At 43.9% G+C, this 18,243-nt stretch overlaps 1 protein-coding gene across 1 annotated transcript in view; it reads left to right on the top strand.

Annotated features, from left to right (window-relative positions):
• Window positions 1-18,243, top strand: part of CDH4 (cadherin 4) — a 433,033-nt gene that overhangs the window by 272,776 nt on the left and 142,014 nt on the right. The window contains exon 4 of the mRNA XM_074157675.1: window positions 6,392-6,568. Coding sequence (XP_074013776.1) covers window positions 6,392-6,568 — 177 coding nt within the window. The remainder of the gene's footprint in view (window positions 1-6,391; window positions 6,569-18,243) is intronic.

Genomic DNA, 18,243 nt, shown 5'->3' on the forward strand with positions numbered 1-18,243 from the left:
CGCTGAGATTTTAGTCAAACTTTTTCTTCCCTGTCAGCTGATGTCTTCTGGAAGCTCACGCACTTGCCAAATCTGACAATTTTTCTTACTAATTGACTCTAATGTGAACTGCTCTATGCAGCCCCACTGCTAGCTGGTGAAAAAAAAAAAAAAAAAGTAATGAATTTTTGCTTAACTAGCTGATTTAATTAAAATGTTTTATACTGTAATTGTATGGTTTCTATAAATGGAGAGGTGATTTTGTTTAATGAGTTCCTAACCAAACATAACATTCCTGACTGTATGTAGCCAGATTTGATAAAGGTCACAAACGCTGAGATTCCACTGTTTGCTTTTGTAAGTCGTGATGATCAAACAGCTTGATTTGGCACTTGAAATACCCTGTCAGGATTGGTTCCCTCCACTCCTGTTTATACCAGAAATTATTAGTATAGTTTTAGGAGCAGAGGGGGTTCTTCTCTGTATCTGAACACTGTTCATTATCTTTAAAGTGGAAGTCTACTGCCAAAATCACGTCTCGTTGTCAATTAGTGGCTTCTCTGCAAACACGTTAATTTAATGCCCCCGCTGAAGAACTGCGCACGTTGGAACATCTTGCTGCTAAAACACTGGCTTTCAGAGCACTTTGACACAAATCATTCATGAATAGCAATTTATGCCGTGATGGTAATGGGACGTGACACGAAGCTATCTTTGATTAAATTTACCACAGCTTACAACTATTAGTAAATAGAGCTAATATAGACAGTCATGACAGATTTCTGGAAGGTGGATAAGGAGAAAAACTAATTATGGATTCCTTACCTGGGCGGTTCCTAAAGAATACCTCCACATGGGTTGACTGTAATATAAGAAAGTCTAAAATAAGAAGTCTGATCTTCTTAAAACTGTTTTTTTTCCTGTCTCCAACTTTGGCGAATTCAGCAATGACCTAAATAGAAAAGAATCAATTACCCTAAAATAAATAAATTTGCCTTTTGTTCTGCAACCCTTTCATTATACTGTATGAGAACACAAAATGAAATATCTTTCTCTGCTAAAAGATCAAAAACTGGGGAAATGGTGCATTTTGGGAAAAAAAAAAAAGGGGGCTCATTCGTCCTCCGCTGCCGTCCCTGATGTCAGCAAAATGTTGTCTCCTTAGAACAGAATTCATGCAAATGTTTATTTTGCAGAGCGCTCATGTTCCCTTTGTTAAAGAACTAAGCTATATTTTCATTGTCTTATTTCTGTTTGGTAAATATCATTTTCTCCTGTCCTTTCCACAGCTACCATGGAAACAAGCAAAAATGCTTCAGATTAAATATTTTTAAATAGATTTTTTCCTTGGTGGAAAATGGTACCAATTTTCAAAATGTGTATTGATACAGGAGATGGAGGGAAATCTGTTGGAGCAATGGACTAAAGGTGGCTTTGTATCCCCTTGTATTGATAAAAATATATTAAAAACACGTTGCCGCAGTTAAACCCTAGGAACAGCGCTAGAAACAAAGCCAGCCAAGTATTATTTCTTTTCTCAAAAATGTCTAGTGTGAAGTGTTAAAGATCCTGTAAAAATAATAAGACTGGCGTATAAATAAAGTACAGCTTAAATCATAAATAATTTTGATACTTGGGAAATAAAAGCCTTATTACCTCTCTCCGATCACAGGTACTTTTTATGCCAAGTGCAAGGATAATATATTTTAGTACAGAATCTAGAGCATTTCGTTTTGCGGGTCGAACCCTATAAAATTAATGATCTCCAACAAACGTGTACCCTAAGACACACCGTTATTTATATGCAGAGAATGGTGGCTTATTTACCCAAACATTAGAGTGATCCAAAACGTTCAGCTAAGCAGGAACACAAAATATGATATTATATTATGTAAATGGGTTTGTGATACGCTCTGCTGGATAATAACTTCCAGATGTCTCGGTAGCCGGGGGCTGACGGATCTGGGAGGCAGGTTGGCTGGGGGGGGACGTGCCAGCTGGCGGGACCGGCGACTGCTAAGTGTAGCGGAAGGTGAAGGCTGGTATTTCTTCACACTCACTGGTTTTATTTGTGGGCTAGTGAAAAGCCAGTGGCTCGCAGCCCTCTCCTCATGAGCGGAGGTGGGGCTCGGGGGGGTGCTATAGGGGTCCCACGTGTCCTCTCCTTTCAGTGAATTATTTTTCAACCTCTTTTGTGAGTAGGGGTTGAGTTTAGTCCCGGTCTCTCCAAGGCTGACAAGCCATGGACCAGCAGTGGCAGGAACTCATAGATGGCCACGAACTAGATGGCTCTGCTGCCTTGTCTTTAATTACTAGCGCTAAAGGCAGACGGGGAATATTCCTGAGCTCTCAGCGCCGTGGTGCCAACGGAGGTTAGTCAAAGCACCACACAGTCTCACCAGCTTGGGGTAAGGTTTCCTAAATCTGTTTGATTTTAAAGTTTGACAGTCCCTAGGGCTTTAGCAGCGTGTCCTTTTCTGAACACAGCAGGTTGTGTTCACCACCGTTAAATGCAGCGCTAGACTGAAAACTGCTCCTCTGAGATGCCACTGAAGTGACTGACATGGACTTCAAGAAAGCCCTGCACCTTCTGTGGAGAACCTTTGAGAAGACGGATCTTTGCACACTCCTTACAGATGAGACTGCGCCTCCTTCAGCTTGACCTCTCATCTCAGTGAAGGGTTTACAGTTGACTTCAGTATGTTTTTAATTGACTTTAACCAATATTTTCAGGAAAAAAGGCATTTTATTAGCAGAAGATGCAGTGGCTGTGGTGTGATTTGCCTGCGCTGGCGCGGCGCATACCCACGTTGGGGTTATGGGCCACAAACCCATCGGGAGAGACACTGGACAACTGAGAGCAAAGTGTTGATCCCAGGTTTGCAGGATGTAGGCTTTAAATAATACAGCTGGCACGGCACGTGTTGCATCGCTTCATTAGCAAGCTCTGAAAGATTCTGCTCTAGTATGAATACTAAGGCATTAGGTCCTACTGAATCCAAATTCATAACAAATTTACATCCCAGCATGGTCTTTTCTCCTGTTGTTTTTCTTTGTCCCACACTTTGTAATCGCTTTTTCTCCTTGAACTTGAAGGTTGTCATGGCTTTCGTCTGTTGGTTGAGCTGTATTTCTCTAGCTTACCAACATCCGAAAGTAATGGACAGGCATAATTTCTAAATTATCTGATTATTTTATATCCTCATTTAATTGTCTGTCTGTTGCCAAAGACCATCCTCACATGTTCCGTGCTTGGTGTTTGATCCTCCTGTAACGAATTACAAATGTCACCATGTAATTTTCGGAACGGAGAGTGGATCTAATTTTCCCCGGGCATGCGTTTGGTGGACGGGCTGCTCTCTTTGGCTGCGAGTGCCCGGCGTCCTTGTGCCACGTGCAAGAGGGTGATGGCACCTCACAAAAGCAAGGGGAGAAGTAGCGTTAGAGATGCTCTATTTGATTGTGAAAAGGGCTGTGGACAGGTTGTGTCCTGATGAGACTGCCAAAGGTAGAGGAATATTTTATCTTTTGAAAATCTCTGCCGGAGATTCTGGAAAGCATATGGCCAGTGAGGCCATGAGAGAAGGAGCGGTTGTTATCTCAGTGAAAACTGCTATTCAGCAAAACCAGAATTGTGAGCTGTATTTTAGAATTAATCTCATTTGGTGTCACATTCTGCTTTTGAGAAGTTGAACTTTAGATCCTTGCAAACCCGAAGGTACAGGGGAGTTTCCTGGGGCTCGTGGTTAGTTCCAGAGATGTTCTTGGATGTTTCAGTCAGAGATCTGAATAGTTCTGGCATTTGTACTCACCAGACTTTGTTACTGCATTTGTCTCACAGCTTTTAAACAGCAGAAAACATGTACGGCGTATTTAAACAACACCAGAGAAATTAAGGTCATGAGAATGCATCGTCAACAAATGAAGATAAAAAAGAGCTGTTGTTTAAAAAAAAACATTGTTGCTGCAAGACGCTTTTGAAATCCTACATACCAAATTCAGAGTCATGTTGATGGTTTATTCTAATGTAGGAAAACATCATCAAGAGTGACAAGCAAGCTAGTCACTGTCTAGTCACCTGCCAGCAAATATTTCATAAAGACTAAAAAGGCTGGTACTGCCTTGCTGAGCTGACACTAATTATTTCAGTATACATGGAGCTTTGGGATTCATGTTAATTCTCAAGTCTGTCTTTAGTTCAGACTCATTCCACTGTGTAAACTCAGCAGAGCACAAATTATTTGACCATCCTTTCATATCTGTCCCCACGCTCGCTTGCCAATTATATAAACGGATCCAAATACCTGCTCTCAAAGGATCCCCACTTGGGAATCACAAGCCAATTGAAAAAAAAAAAAAAGGGGGTATAGCCACTTTTCTGTAGCTCATGTCTAGTAGTCCTCTTTCATGTTGACATTTCTGGGTATCTTCTTTAGATAACGTTGTTTTCATCAGTGTTCAGAAAAGATACCTTTCTGGTGATAAAACCCTTTTTAGATGAAAACTATAGGATATAGCGTATTGCATCGCATGGGAAAGATGAGTTCAGCGGTACCTACCAGTATCCCGAATGTCCCGAGAAAAGCCTCCCGCTGCCGCACCGTGATGCTGTTCCTTTGTTCGTTACACACATAACTGAGTATTTTTAGAACAACATCTAAATACTGCAGAGCGGTGTAGTGACCGTGCGGCTGCTCGGTGGCGGGGCTTGTTGGAGGTGGATAGAAGAGGGTTCAGGCAAACACCAAACAGCCGCGAGAGAGGATCTGAGACATGTGGCTCTGTGTGTGACTGAAAAACACCGCAATTCTCTGTTCTACAAAAATTCGGCTCTGGAGCTGGCTCGTTTTTAAGGTTTGCAGTAGAAATAGCTGCATTTTTTGCACAAATGCTTCTAACCACTGCAGCCAGTGGATGGCCGCCCTCCACAGGGAGCACCCATCGGAGCCGTGGTCAAGCTGTACGAGCTCCTTGTCCCTACGCCCAACACTGGGCACCCAGAAGGTCCACACCGCTTTGGAGCCACCAAAGCGCCGTACACTGTTCAGTTTCCATATACCGTGTAGTTTTGAGGTGGCTGCTGGCTTCCTTGCACTTCCAGATCAGGAACTGAAATGTGCCAATGGATGGATTTACATCAAATTACAAACCCCGAAGCGATGATTCCCGCTGAAATCTTTGCCCACAGATAAATGCTTGCAAATGTTTGTAGGATGTTTGAGCTTGTACGTTTGCAGTAAGACTAAATGTGAGAGTGGCTTAAAATTGCAGGAGCCTCAAAAAATACTTTGCTGTTCTTGGTTTTGGGGACGTAGCTAAAAATGGTAAAATTCAGAGAATAGTATTCCCACTGGATCTGACCTCAAATGAAGAGAATGTGGCTTACAGTCTTTCTGATTTATGAAAGTTTAAACATTTTCTGGTGGAAGTGCAGGTCACCATATGGTAAAAAAAGCTTGTCTTTGTTCATTACTTTTTTTCTGCTGACTTCCCAGAACTCATGCCTGGAATCCTAGAAGGCCATGGAGTATTTAAGTATTGGGACTGGGTAACCTTTGAAGACCCTCTCCAAATCTACATTTTGTTGATTCATCATTCTGTAAGGAGAAATTTTCTAGTGATGGTCCAAACCATGGTCCCACCATTTTCATTTTAATGCCCCAGCATTGTAATGTGACCAAAACCAAAGTTTGTCACGGGGAGAATCCATAGTTTTTAAAAAAAATCACGAAGGATTCGGAAGTGCCCCAAATAATGAGGGTTGTTTACTGGCTGAGGTGTGTTACGCTTCCCAGGCGGTGTGGGGAGAGGTGCATTTGGGATTTGTGTTCAAAGCCCAGCTTTTATAAAAAGGTCTTTCCTCACGAAGCACTGAGACGTTGAACCAACTCACCTTTGCAGCTGAGGAGCCGTCTCTCCCTCTGGCCGTGGCGTGTTTGGTTTGGCAGGATACATCTGCAGAGCCACAGTCTGCAGGTGGCTGTAACCCTGAGAATGCCAAGGAGCCGGGTGACTTCGTACTATAAAACTGGGTCCATGACACGAGCTGTAAAGGAATTTTCTCCTTTTTTTTTGGTGTTCTGGTAGGTTGCACTTACAAGAAATTTGCAGGAGCTTCTTTACCCCCGTGTGCCGCCGAGGCTCCCTGCAGTGGGTGAAATGAAGAGGATATATTCTGGGAGGCATCTTGATTTGAGAGTGACAGCTCCATATATTTGTGAAAATGAAGTGGCAGCAGAGTTGCCAGTAAAGCATATTGTGTGTCTTTGTGATGCAGAAATATATCATGTTAATAACAATTATTTTCAGAGCTCCACGTGACCGTTTGCACGCAGGGAAACCCTGCCGTCGGGGGAAGTCCTAAGAAGCCAGGAGGAAACTAACTGGTTTTGCTTTCTTGTTTCCCAAACAGCCAAAGGGAAGGAAGACGGTGCCGGGGGATCTGGCACAGCAGCAAAGCGACACGCTGCTCCCGTGGCGCCAGCACCAGAGCCCCAACGGCCTGCGGCGGCAGAAGCGGGACTGGGTCATCCCCCCCATCAACGTGCCCGAAAACTCCAGGGGACCCTTTCCGCAGCAGCTGGTTCGAGTAAGTTAAAAAAGAAATGGAAATAATGCTAACGGGGGTAATGTTGCGGTGGGTCTAGTGAAGTGGAAGGTGTGGTCCAGGCTCATGGCGCGGGAGGTCTGGCTCGAAGCTCAGGCCCTCGGCTCCTCCTCCCTCATGCAAGAAAAGTTGCCTTTTACACCCTGCCGAAACGCTTCTTTTCTGAAGCGTCTTGCCCCAGATTTCCCTCCTCCAGCTGAACGGCAGCCTAATCGCCTCCTTCCAGCCCCGTCCCTCCAGAGATGCTGCTGTTGCTGCCAAGGTGGCACCTTGCCCACGCTCTCATCCAGAAAACGGCTGCAGGTGTAAAGCGGGGCTCGGTGGCACCCGGCGACGGGGGGGCCGCGTCCTTCCCTCCCCTCCCGCGCGGAGCCGGGGTGCAGATGCGCGGCGGGGCGGGGGGAGGTTGGCTCCCTGCCGCCGCTGCAGATGGAGCCCTCGTCCTCTCTCTGCGGCTGGTTCCTTTCCTTACGAGGCTGATCTCTGGGATCACGTTTACCCGTGTGGTTTTCTGTGATGATTATTGGATGACAGGAAGAGAAAAAGAAGGGAAAAGGGGCCTTTGACAGACACATTTGGCTGATCTATTATTGCTGTTGATAAGTGTTAGCAAAACACAAATACATGTTGCCGTTCCTCTTGCGGGTGCTGGTTTCAGTTTTTGGAGCAGTGGAAAGATGAGCTGCAAAAACAGAGCTCCCTGGCAGACTTCTTCAACTCTTCCCTTGGAAGAGAACGGCGACAATTATAAAATTTTAGAAGTTATTTTGAGCACCAGTGGTGTGTCATTGGCATCCCTTCTCAGGAAGTTCACCAAGTCATCTTGAAACAGTGCCTGGATTCAAATGAGTTGTCATCGTTACCTGTCTCACACTGATTAGCTGATGCTGTCTGCGCAGCCCCTGTCTAGGAGGAGGGAAGGAGCTTGATGAGTCCTCCAGAAGTTCAGGTGAACTTTGCAGTGACTCATGCAGTGACTGCAGGTGCACGTTCCCAATTCACCAGGTATTGGGTAAACTTGAATTGTCGGTGTCATTTCTTTGTGCAATTAGGGAAGTACAACAAGGAATAAAAAAGTAGCAGGTGGCAAATCTTTTTATGTCTATCCTGGAAAAACAGGGAGGGAAGCCAGGAGTCTTTGCGTGGTCAGCAGTGCTGGGTGTGGAGTGACCCTTTGATGTGTTGTCCTATTAAGCTGAAGAAATGTCAGAAGGGGAGAATAACTTGATGTGTCAAAAATACCTTCTTAAATCAGATTAATAATTCAGATTAATTCCTGAATTCCTGTGAAAGATAAGTGGAGTAATTGCAAAATGAACTTATGCCCTGTCCCACTCCCGGCTGATTTCTTCTGAGCTTTGACTAGACAGCGAGAGGACAACTCGGCACCAGCTTACCATGGCAAAATTGTTGATTTATAAGGACTGAAATCTCTGTGGCATTTTTTTCCCCTACAGTCTGGAGATGAAACAGAAGGACCCGAGAATGCAAAACTCCAGTATTAATGAAAGTGACAAATAATAAATTTTATATAGGTACAGAAGAATTGATATTCATCACTGAAACTACCAGTAACCTTGGAAAGATAACCTAAGCTGATGGAAACACAGAGTTCCCAGATTTTCAGCGATCTATTCCATTGCAGTTTTTAAATACAGGCACTAGGGGAAAGACTGAAAATGAAGTAAAAAATGCGGTGGGAAAGGAAGCAATGGCTCAGAAAGGGCTGCCTTCCTTTTCACCTGACATACAGAAAGTATCATAATGACAGGGAAAGTGGTGCAAGGAGTGCAGCTTGATAAAGCGTGAGACCCCCGATGTTTCAGGCTTGGGTTGAGTTTCTGCTCATTGGCAGCATCTGGCCCCTTTACCGGTCCCTGGACGTGAAGCTTGGGTGATTCCTAGCAGGGGTTACAGCCCCGCTCTTACACTTGGCTCTTCAGTTATCCAGAATAGGCCAAATCAATGTCTTCAAAGACCAGCACTATCTGATTATTTCCATCCACATAATCTTCAGCTTGCCCTGGAGCATTCTGCTGTCTCCTAGATCTAGGTAACAGTTTTGATCTGATTTCCCGTGCTTTTGCTCACTGGCCGCTGAATATTTTTGTGTCCATCTGCTCACAAACCAGAGCTAGAAGTGCACATGTGAAATTACAGCTCAGATCCCATTTGTACGGAGGGAAGTCTGTCGCAGTTTTCTCTGCTACTTTATATAAAGCGTTCAAACCTAATGCTGGTTCCTGGAAACTGAACTTTTTTTGGTCCAGAGAGCCTTGCTTGAGCTTGCATTTGATAGGTATAACTAATGGAAACCAGTCCCTCCATTATGCTGTCTTTGGTTCTGGTTACCTCCGAGGAGAGGAAGGGATGCCATGGAAAATCTGAATATTAGAAAACCAGAAAGCCCTACCAGAAGTACATTTTCGTAGTACCACTAGCTGTTTGCGTTTTTATAGGTCAGACTAATTTGAAATGCATAGGCAAATCTTTTGGGTTCCCTCCTACTCCTGCTTCCTATTGTGAAGGTAAAAATTCCATTTTATGGAAGTTGATTAGTTACTTGTCAGTATTTTTAGCAAGGCTGTGCCTGAATGAAGTTTAAATCATAGCAAAGGTGAATGCAGCTTGATGGGAGCCGCATACCTCGAAATGGAGCCCTGTCTGGTTCAGCTGGGATCAACTGTAATTCTCTGCTCATTAAACCATTTCAGTTTGATAAAATACATTAAATGAAAAAGTTTTTAGAAAAAAAGAAAAAAGGAAGACATCACAAAATTTTCCCTGCCAAAAAACCCCTCTGTTAATTACAGGGTTTTTTCTTTCAAAGGCACATCCGTGTCTGTTCATATGCATCAACCACACTAGCTAGGAAATGTATTTCAGAAAAATAATATGTAAAAAATAATACTAGGAATTTCTGATTAGTTTGGGCTGCTGGAAAGATTTACTTATTCTTCAAAGAGTTTAAATAAACATCTGACATGTGTAAGCTGAAAATAATTTTTATTGGTATAAAAAATGTTTTGCAAATTTTGTTTTTGTCTTTGAGCTGGGAAAACAGTTATCAAATTTTATTGATATATGCTTATTTATTTTGCAAACATTTATGAAAAACTGGGGTTTAATTTCCTTGTGCTTCACTTCCACCTTTGTATTAGGAACAATATTTTACATGCTGTGAAATATTTTACTGTAGTGAGGATAATTTCGTTACTAATTGTCAGGTACTCTCATTATTATAACTATGAGGTCCATAAAAATGCCTATTAAAAATACAAAAGCAATATGAAATCCCCCTCCTTCTCCAAGCAAATGACTCATGCAGGCACACTGATCAGCTACGATAATATATTAAGTAGTTGCACCCTTGCTGAGTACCATCTATTTTCTCACTGACTCATCCTTTTTAGCTACATGTGTAGCTAATTCTTAATTATCTATTATCTAATTATCAGTTAGCTAATCTTGTATTTCATCCTCTTTTGAACTTCAAAAAGTATCTCAGTCTTGGATCCACAGGCACATCTCTAGCTTCTTCTAACGGAAATCTGGAGTCAGTTTTCAAGTCAGTTTTTGGCTTATCTCACTGGGCTGCGTGAAAATCAGTCGTTTAGAACACCAAGTGTCTTGTGCAGGACCTTTGGACATGGGATGCTTAGATACCAGGCTCCTCTGTCAACCACCGCAACCATATTCACCTTTATGAATGCTCCAGGCTTCCAGCTCCATCTCCAGGACCGTTCTAGAACTCTTATCAGCCCCCTGTCTCCAACTTGGTCTGCATAAACCCTAATTTTTCCAGCTTGTCTTTATTAAACTTGGAACTGGAAAATGTGGTGTTTGCCCATTAGGTCTCTTACAATAAACAACTTGTTCATTCTCATTACACCGGCATGAAAATCCACTGAGGATGACCCAGACAGGATCTCGGTGCCCTTACGAGCTGCCTTGATTGCGTGCTACAGGCACAGCATGCTCTCTCGCATCCGAGCGCTGGTAATCTCAGACACAAGAATACTAGAAATAATCTAATGTGTATATCAGGGAGTAAGAGGGAAGGATGCATTTTATGTAAATTTAATCAGAAAGTCCTGAAGTGGTTCGGAAAGTTGGTGGAATATAATATACCTGAAGACTCTTGCGTTGCTTCTTGGCAGAGGTGTCGTTGATGGTTGGGTTTCGTGCAGCACGGTGCGTGTTATCGGAGCAGAGGGCTCTTCTCAGCGCACGGTGGGTGGACCCGTGGGTGGGTTTGGCACATCTTAAGCCATAGGGTGAAATTGGGTACTTAACGATGACAAAAGTTGACAGGACACTCAAGAGCCCCACAGCCTATTTGTGTGCCAGAGCCTCTCCTGGCGCAGGAAATCGGTGCAGTCAGACAGTTCTCCAAACGTCTGAAATCCCGCTGTTGGAGGCACACATGAGATACTGAGCTTGGACCGTCAGCCCTCAATACTGCCGTTTCCTTTGCGCATCGTGGCTGTTTCAGCATGCACCTTTGCACTGTTTTAAATAGTTCTACGGTAGGAAATCCCTCTTGCCTCCTCTCCCCGCCACGTTGCTCACTGCTGTGAAATTGGCAGTTCAGAATCCATTAACTCCCAGCTGCAAGACAGATGGCATCTGTCTGTGGTGAGAGAAGGTTTGTTGAGAAAAGGCCTTGCAAACGCTTCCCAAAGGACATCAGACCTTACTTTTCCTGAGAGAGACGCGGACAGCCTTGATTCAAAATAGACCTAGATCTTCCCCGTTCTTCATGGGAGCAGTTGTTCCTTTTGCCGTGCCAACCACAAAAAAACCCGTAATTGCTAGTTCTGGCTCTCAGTACATCTCGTCTTCGGTAGCCCTGTGAGCATCACCAGCTGAAATCCTGAAATTAGGTGATTTGATCTTTATTGTGACAGTCAGAGAGCGGTAGAATTCATAGAATCATAGAATTCGTAGATGAGAAGGGGCAAGCCCGGAGGGTGGGGAGGAACGGGACGTTGTGCGCGTGGAGTTGCCCTGTGGAGGCACAGCCCTTCTTTGAAAGCTGGTTGAAGGATGTAGATTGCAACAGCATTTGGCTCTTGGCTGTGATTTCACGCCACAAACCAACCTGACACCAAAAAGAGAAGGATTAACCGGAAAATGACTCATTAAGCATTGGTGTTGCTACGGTCTTGGCTCTGGTATTGATCTGTCCTGTGTGTGTGTTACCAAACCGGGACTTGGGCCATCAGGAATGGATGGGGAGAGGGAGATAGGACACGCTGCTACTTTCTTGACACGGCCATTTGAAATGTCTTACAAGCACACAGTTTAAAGCAGGTTCCTAAACTTAAGCCACGCTATATAAACTCCTCACGCTGCACTCCTTTGTTTGCCCTCTCCCTGGCGTATGAAGATGTCACTCTCAGTCTCCAGCATTTCACAGAAATAGGCTGGATCCCGATGGAAATGCATGCATCTCTGCCAGAGCTGGTGGGGCTGCACCATTTGGGAATCTAGGTTGAAGAAAGCAGATGCCCAGTGCTTTATGGGCTTTACATTCACACGCACATACAGCCTTATGGACTGAAAAGTGCAGCTACAGCATAAATGCTCCATTTGAAATTCTCTTACAACAGCATTCAAGCCTATACTGTAATTATACATATTGTATTTCCTTGTATTCAGACCCATGGGGAATTTATATTGTCCTTGCTAAAGCCAGAGGGACTGAAGGAAAGCAGTCATTTAATGATTCAGCTGTCTTGGGCTCTATGATTTAATCAATCATATGAAAGAAATTTTTAGATTCTTTGTGTTTAGAGTTCTCTTGTCTGAGCAGAAAATGTTCCCTTTTTGAATTGCTTTAATAGCTGTATTTATGCAGCTGAAAGTTCCTTAAGAAATGAAAGTAAAATCAAATTGCTGAGAATGCCTAGATAATTTATCGGAGAATATTCAATTAGAATATATTAATATTTTAGATTTCCATCATTAATTTAATATTCAGAGATTTAATTTAGTCGTTGAATTGCTGTAGTGCCATGCGTGGGTAGATTGTTAGGCTGAGTGCTTAAAACACCTGCCACAAATGGGTGAGTCTCACTTTGATTCCCAAGAGCAGAAATGCCTCTCTACTGACACAAGTCTTGCAGCAAAAACTCAGACGCTAAATCTTGCCTGTACTCTGCATTTTTCCATAATTGCAGAATGGAATAATACAATCTCCTAGCAGAAATAAATGCAAGAGCTTTATTTATTTATGCATTCAAATCCAGGCTGAGGGGGAATTTGGTACTTTGTGGTTCTGAGTTTGCCGGTGTATTACTGAAGAATTTCATTTTGCCAGCCCGGCCTTGTTACTTACTGAAGGAGAACCGTCCTAAGTGAGGTTGGGATTTCGAGGCGATTGACGCTTTGCAGACAAATACCAAGGGCTCCCATTGCCCAGTTCAGATAAAAATACTGCCCTTGAGATTTCGCCATTTTCCGGAATGCTTTGGGAATAGTAACACGAGTGGAAAAAAGCCCCACTAAGTAATAAAAACCCACTAAATCACAAAATGCCATGTGACTTGGAAGCGATAAATTCCCATCAAATATAGTCCCAGTTGCATGAAAGAAATGGAACCGATTTCTAATTTCCCACACAACGCAGAAGCTGTTGGCAGCAATGAGGCTGCTCCCACTCTGATGACGTTTCAGAAGTCTCAAAATTCATTGATAATATTTCTAATTTTTTTCAGGTTTAAGCAGAATCTCAGGATGTTACTTTTTTGCTGTATAGGGTGGGTTAAGGTCAGGTTGGGGTCCAGGTGCCCTCATTAGAGGGTCAGTGTTTGTGCTTGGCACCTGGTCTTAAACTTATATCCATGCACAAGGATGATCACCTATTGCTGGTACAAATCTGGTCAGATTTGTGCTAACCCATTCCTAGAAAGGAAAGCCATCTTGTAGCTACCAATTTTGGTGGCGTGAAAAATGGAGGAGTTGCAAAGAACAAAGGACAGCAAAAATCTGGGGTGCAGTGGGTCAAACCGAGAGGGTGGTGGGAGAGCAGACCTTTGGTCTGACCTCACGTCCAGTGCTTTAAACTGGTTTGCAGTCATTCAGCATCCCCGGGAGGCGATGGGGTGGGATACACTAGCAGGTATTTGTGACCCCTACCACCAACTGCTACTTCTTAAATAAAAATTGTAAGTTAGATCCGTACAGTCTTTGCTTAGGTATTTTTCCGTACAGGAGCTGATCTTTTCAACCTCTTTGTGTGAGGATTGTCTTCCTTTCACAAGTAAGAAGCCAAGGCAGAAAAGATGAGTGGCTTTGTTCAAGACCACAGAGCTGTTGCCATGGCCATGAGCAGCACTCTCCGGTTATCGGCATCTGGGCCTGTCCTTGGGTTATTTGAAGAATCTCATAATGGACTCGGGTTTTATCGAGTATTCAGAAATCTTTTGCTGATGGTTATATTCAGTCACCTCATTCCGTGTCTGAGTTCAGCTGCTGCATCCGTGCATCGGGTCTGCTAATGGACAGGCTTGTTTTTGCCGTGATTGGAAGGTGCTTGTCCACCGCCATCCAGGGACTACGCAGCAGCCCCTTTTCTCTGCTGGGTCTCAGGTGGTTCCTCCACCGCCAGCCCCTTCCAGCCCTTGCCTTCCCGCTCCTGCTCCAGGTTCACCTCGGGAGCAGGGGATGTAGGAAGCACAGACGGATAAGTACCCCTCTCCTTGAACTGTCGTACCAGGCACACGGCAAAATAGTTCATCAATCACTCCAAAGAGTATTTAGTTGTAATACCCCATTGCACATATTGCAACATATCATTACATCCCCATCCTCTCCAGAAAGTGAGATAACTGTAATAGCCGCTCAGTATGGCTGTCATTATGTGTAGAGGCAAAGGCAGGAAGGCATAGTTAGAGCTAATGTACACAGCTCGTGAAAGCTATTGAAAATCTGTAAAGACAGAGAGTACACAAAAACAGTGGGTTAATTTGCTGCAAAAAAAGCTTTGGTTTTGCTCATGCCTTTTCCAACGGAAAAATAGTAACAATGAAAAAAGCTGAGACATGAACAGAGACAAAGAACTTGCAATCTGCCTCTTTGCTGCAGTAGTTCATTATTTAATGCTCATCACCCACATTAGTAATAGGTTACTGTGGGACTTGGCTTCCTCGGTGAGTTGAAATGGAGTCCCGAAGACATAGTGCCGCTGTGTGGGTGTGAGTTTGGATTTGCAGAATGATGGTGCAGATATAACCTTGACAGCTAGGCTGTTGCTGAAATTCACTGTATCAGGCTGGAATGAGATAGGAAGCAAAAAAACCCATCCACGCTTTTTCTTTCCTTGCTGTTGCATATGTTCTTGCTGGTCTGCACCGCTGAAGAATTAAATTCAGCACCCTGGAATTTCGGATGTCAGCTTTTTAAGATTTTAGAGAATTTACTCTTGGGCTAAAATTAAGCTTTCACTGCTGCAGTTAATTGTTTTATTTATAACTGCTGAGATTTCCAGTGATAAAGGTGTCACCCTCTGAATCCTTTCTCATCTGTCTCTAGTGCAGACTGACGAGGTGTAAGCCATGGCTGGGTGGTGGGGCAGCAAGGAGCCGATGTGCAGCAGGGACACCAGTGTCATTAAAAGCCCCACTTCCTTGCCATTCGTTGTTTCCCATAGCCCTTACCATATTTTTAATAACTATCATATATTTTTAATAACATTGATATTTGTTGCTAATTTCCTTAATTTAAAGGATATTTTCCTCCTATCTGAAGAGTTAGACAACTGAAAAACAAACAAACAAAACCTTGGATTATATTAAGGGAAACATTTTGCCCAAGGCAGTTTGGGTATCTGCAGATGGTACTGAACGTTTTGGCCCTTGTTCAGCAGAGATTTTAAGTACGTGCCTAATTTTGAGCCTTTAAGTAGCTCCAGTGGCTCTTCTGATTCTGTTCAGTGACGAGGAGCTAAGGACACGAATAGTGCCTTACTGGATTAAGACTAAGCATTCGGCCTTATGCGGCACCAACCTTTTTGGCCATGCTTATAGTTTTTCCTAGGATCCCATTTTTATTTGCATTTCTCTGCCCGTACCCCCAGCACACAGAGACCAGGCTTCCAGGTGTGCGCACACATCCCGGCCTTTGTGTACATCGTGGGAGCGTATTCCTTTTTCCCTATCAGACACCAAGCCAGAAGCTGCTCTGAAGAGCCAGCGGGTAGGGCTTGGGTTTGTATTTTTGGCGCTAGGTAAAGAGAGCTGGCTTTCTCTTGTCTCTGCGAACCAGCAGAGGCTCCCGCATCCCCTGGAAGGGCAGGGGGGGCTCGCGCTTTAGGAGGGACAGGTTTGGCCACAGGTGCAGGAGGTTCTGCCGTCTCCTCCCTGTGGAAACGAGGTGTATTTGAGTGCAGCTGGCCCTGGCTGTGGGAGAAGCCTCTGGGAAGAGCAGGGGTTGTTCCTGCTTCTCTTCGGGCGAGGGAGATGCTGGAGAAGGACTTTGGGGTGAGTGGCGTTTGGGCGCGTGGTGCTGGGGGAGCCAAGGGAGCTGCTCTGAGCAAAGCTTGTCATGTGTAGAAGGGAGTGGGCTCGCAAAAGAGCGAAGATAAGGGTTTGGTGTGGCTTGTGGTGTCGTTTCACGTGGATGGAGGGCTCCTGCGCCCAGCCTGACCAAGCCCTGTGTGGAGCCAGGCTTTGTCACCCATGGGCTCCTTGGGGTCGGGAGGCCCCTGGGGAGGAACCGTGAGGGCTGTAGTGCCAGGGAGATGGTGGCTTACAAAACCTTCACGCAACACGTGTAAGGGGTCTCTTCTCTGATTCAGGTCTGTACGTGGTTTCTGGGAGGTGTGTGTGTATATATATATATATATATACACAGGAGGTGAAAGGAATTCATGTAGAGTATTCGGTCTTGTCATAACGAAGCCCCTGGGCCAGCCCTCCCCTTGCAAAGCTCTGCCTGAAGAATCCTGCTTTGGGCGTCGGATTTTTGGAGACCAGGACTAAGCTTCTGTCACTCAAGTTATAAGCCCCTAAACCCAAAAAGTTTCCAGTGGAAATATTAACAGACCTTTAAATGCTGTAGTGCTGGCGGGCATGGCTGGGACAGTTCACCTTCCCGGCTCCTCCTTTCACTTGTGATCTCCCCTCGTTTTAATTACATGTCCTGAGGAGGCTTTCACATCTGTGCTTGGGTTTCTAGCCCTTTCGGGCTGTTTTACAGTTGACTTATTTGTTTGATTTGTGCTTCAAGGCTTTGTGAGCTGTGCCATTTATTTAAGTAAATAAGCTCATTTTGTTGTCATTAAGAGTGGGGTAGTTTAAGGAAGGGGAAAGGCCGAGGGTGCTTGTTTCTGCCCAGGCAATGGAAGGGGACGTGGAATGGAATGGACAGTGGGTTGTGAAAAGGTTGGACGTAGGGGCCCGGGGTTTGCCCCTTTAGAGGAACAATCAATCCATGGTCCTCCAGCTGCCCCTTGGCTAATGAAACCCCCCTGGGGAAGAGGTGGAGCTGTGGTGCCCCCGTTATTTACGGGACTACGAAAAATTCAGTGGAAACGGCCGATTTGCTGTATTTCCAAGTCAGTGTGGAAAGCGTGGCAGCTAAAAGGGTGTGTTTCTGCCTGCACCGTAAGCTGTTGGAATTATTTCTGAATTAACGTCACTGGAAGGGACTGTATTAGTAGAGAGAGGAAAAGAAATTAAGAATAAGGATCTGCACTGACCAGCATTGCTGGTTAATCCATAGCCCTCTGAAGGGTTTTCTGTGAGTTGGAAAACAAAAATAGATGTTTGGCCAGCTTACATCTTCAATGGTGTGTTTTGCAGTGAAGCGATGACACGATTTATTTACCAGTAAATGGGATTCAACTGCATCTAACAAAAAGAAATTAGAGTAGAAGAATCAGACATCATCAGAGCATAAATCTTTTACGGAAGATTATAGCAGTTATTTATTATTTGAAAGCAGAGAATTGAGAAGCAAGGTGGCACTTTTCTTTCAGTGATGGGAAATGCACCCTCTAATGTCTCCATGGAAAAAAGAAAATGCTGCACCAAAGCATTCACATTCAGCTTGATGGCAAAAACACTACTCGTTAGCATCTGTTTTTGCAGGGAAACTCCTGTTAAGAGAGGAATTTAAATATCGGAGGAAGTATTTCCAACAACTGTCTGGGTTTACCGAATATTTTTCAGACGGTGTTATGTTTATGGTGCAGATTTTTGTATGCTAAAGGAAAAGGCAATTCAAAATTTATGTAACAGCTGCTGTGTCTTTTGAGCACCTAAGGGACAGAATGACACATAGTATATGTATTTCTGAAGTTGTTAAAAGAAAAAAAAAAACTTCGTTATTCCTTTTGAACCGTAACCCATGGTATCTGCAAGTATTAAAAGGTTTTCTTATAATTTTTTAATTAGACATGAATACAAAATTTAACATTCAGGTATAACATGCTATTAGAAGACCAGTTCTTTTTCTTCTCTCTCTGTATCCATCCAGTTTTTAAATGTCCCCTTCCCTTCCTTTTTTTTTTTTTAACCTCTTGTTCTTAATGAGACTTCCTCCTTCTCCCCATGACTCTTTATGTAAGCAACCTTAGCTCTTGATTAATCAGTAATTAGGGAAGGAGTCACACTGATTTCAAGTCTCTAGTATCACACTCTCCAGCTGAA

The sequence above is a fragment of the Numenius arquata genome, chromosome 12 (genome assembly GCF_964106895.1).
Source record: "Numenius arquata chromosome 12, bNumArq3.hap1.1, whole genome shotgun sequence".
Taxonomy (NCBI): domain Eukaryota; kingdom Metazoa; phylum Chordata; class Aves; order Charadriiformes; family Scolopacidae; genus Numenius; species Numenius arquata.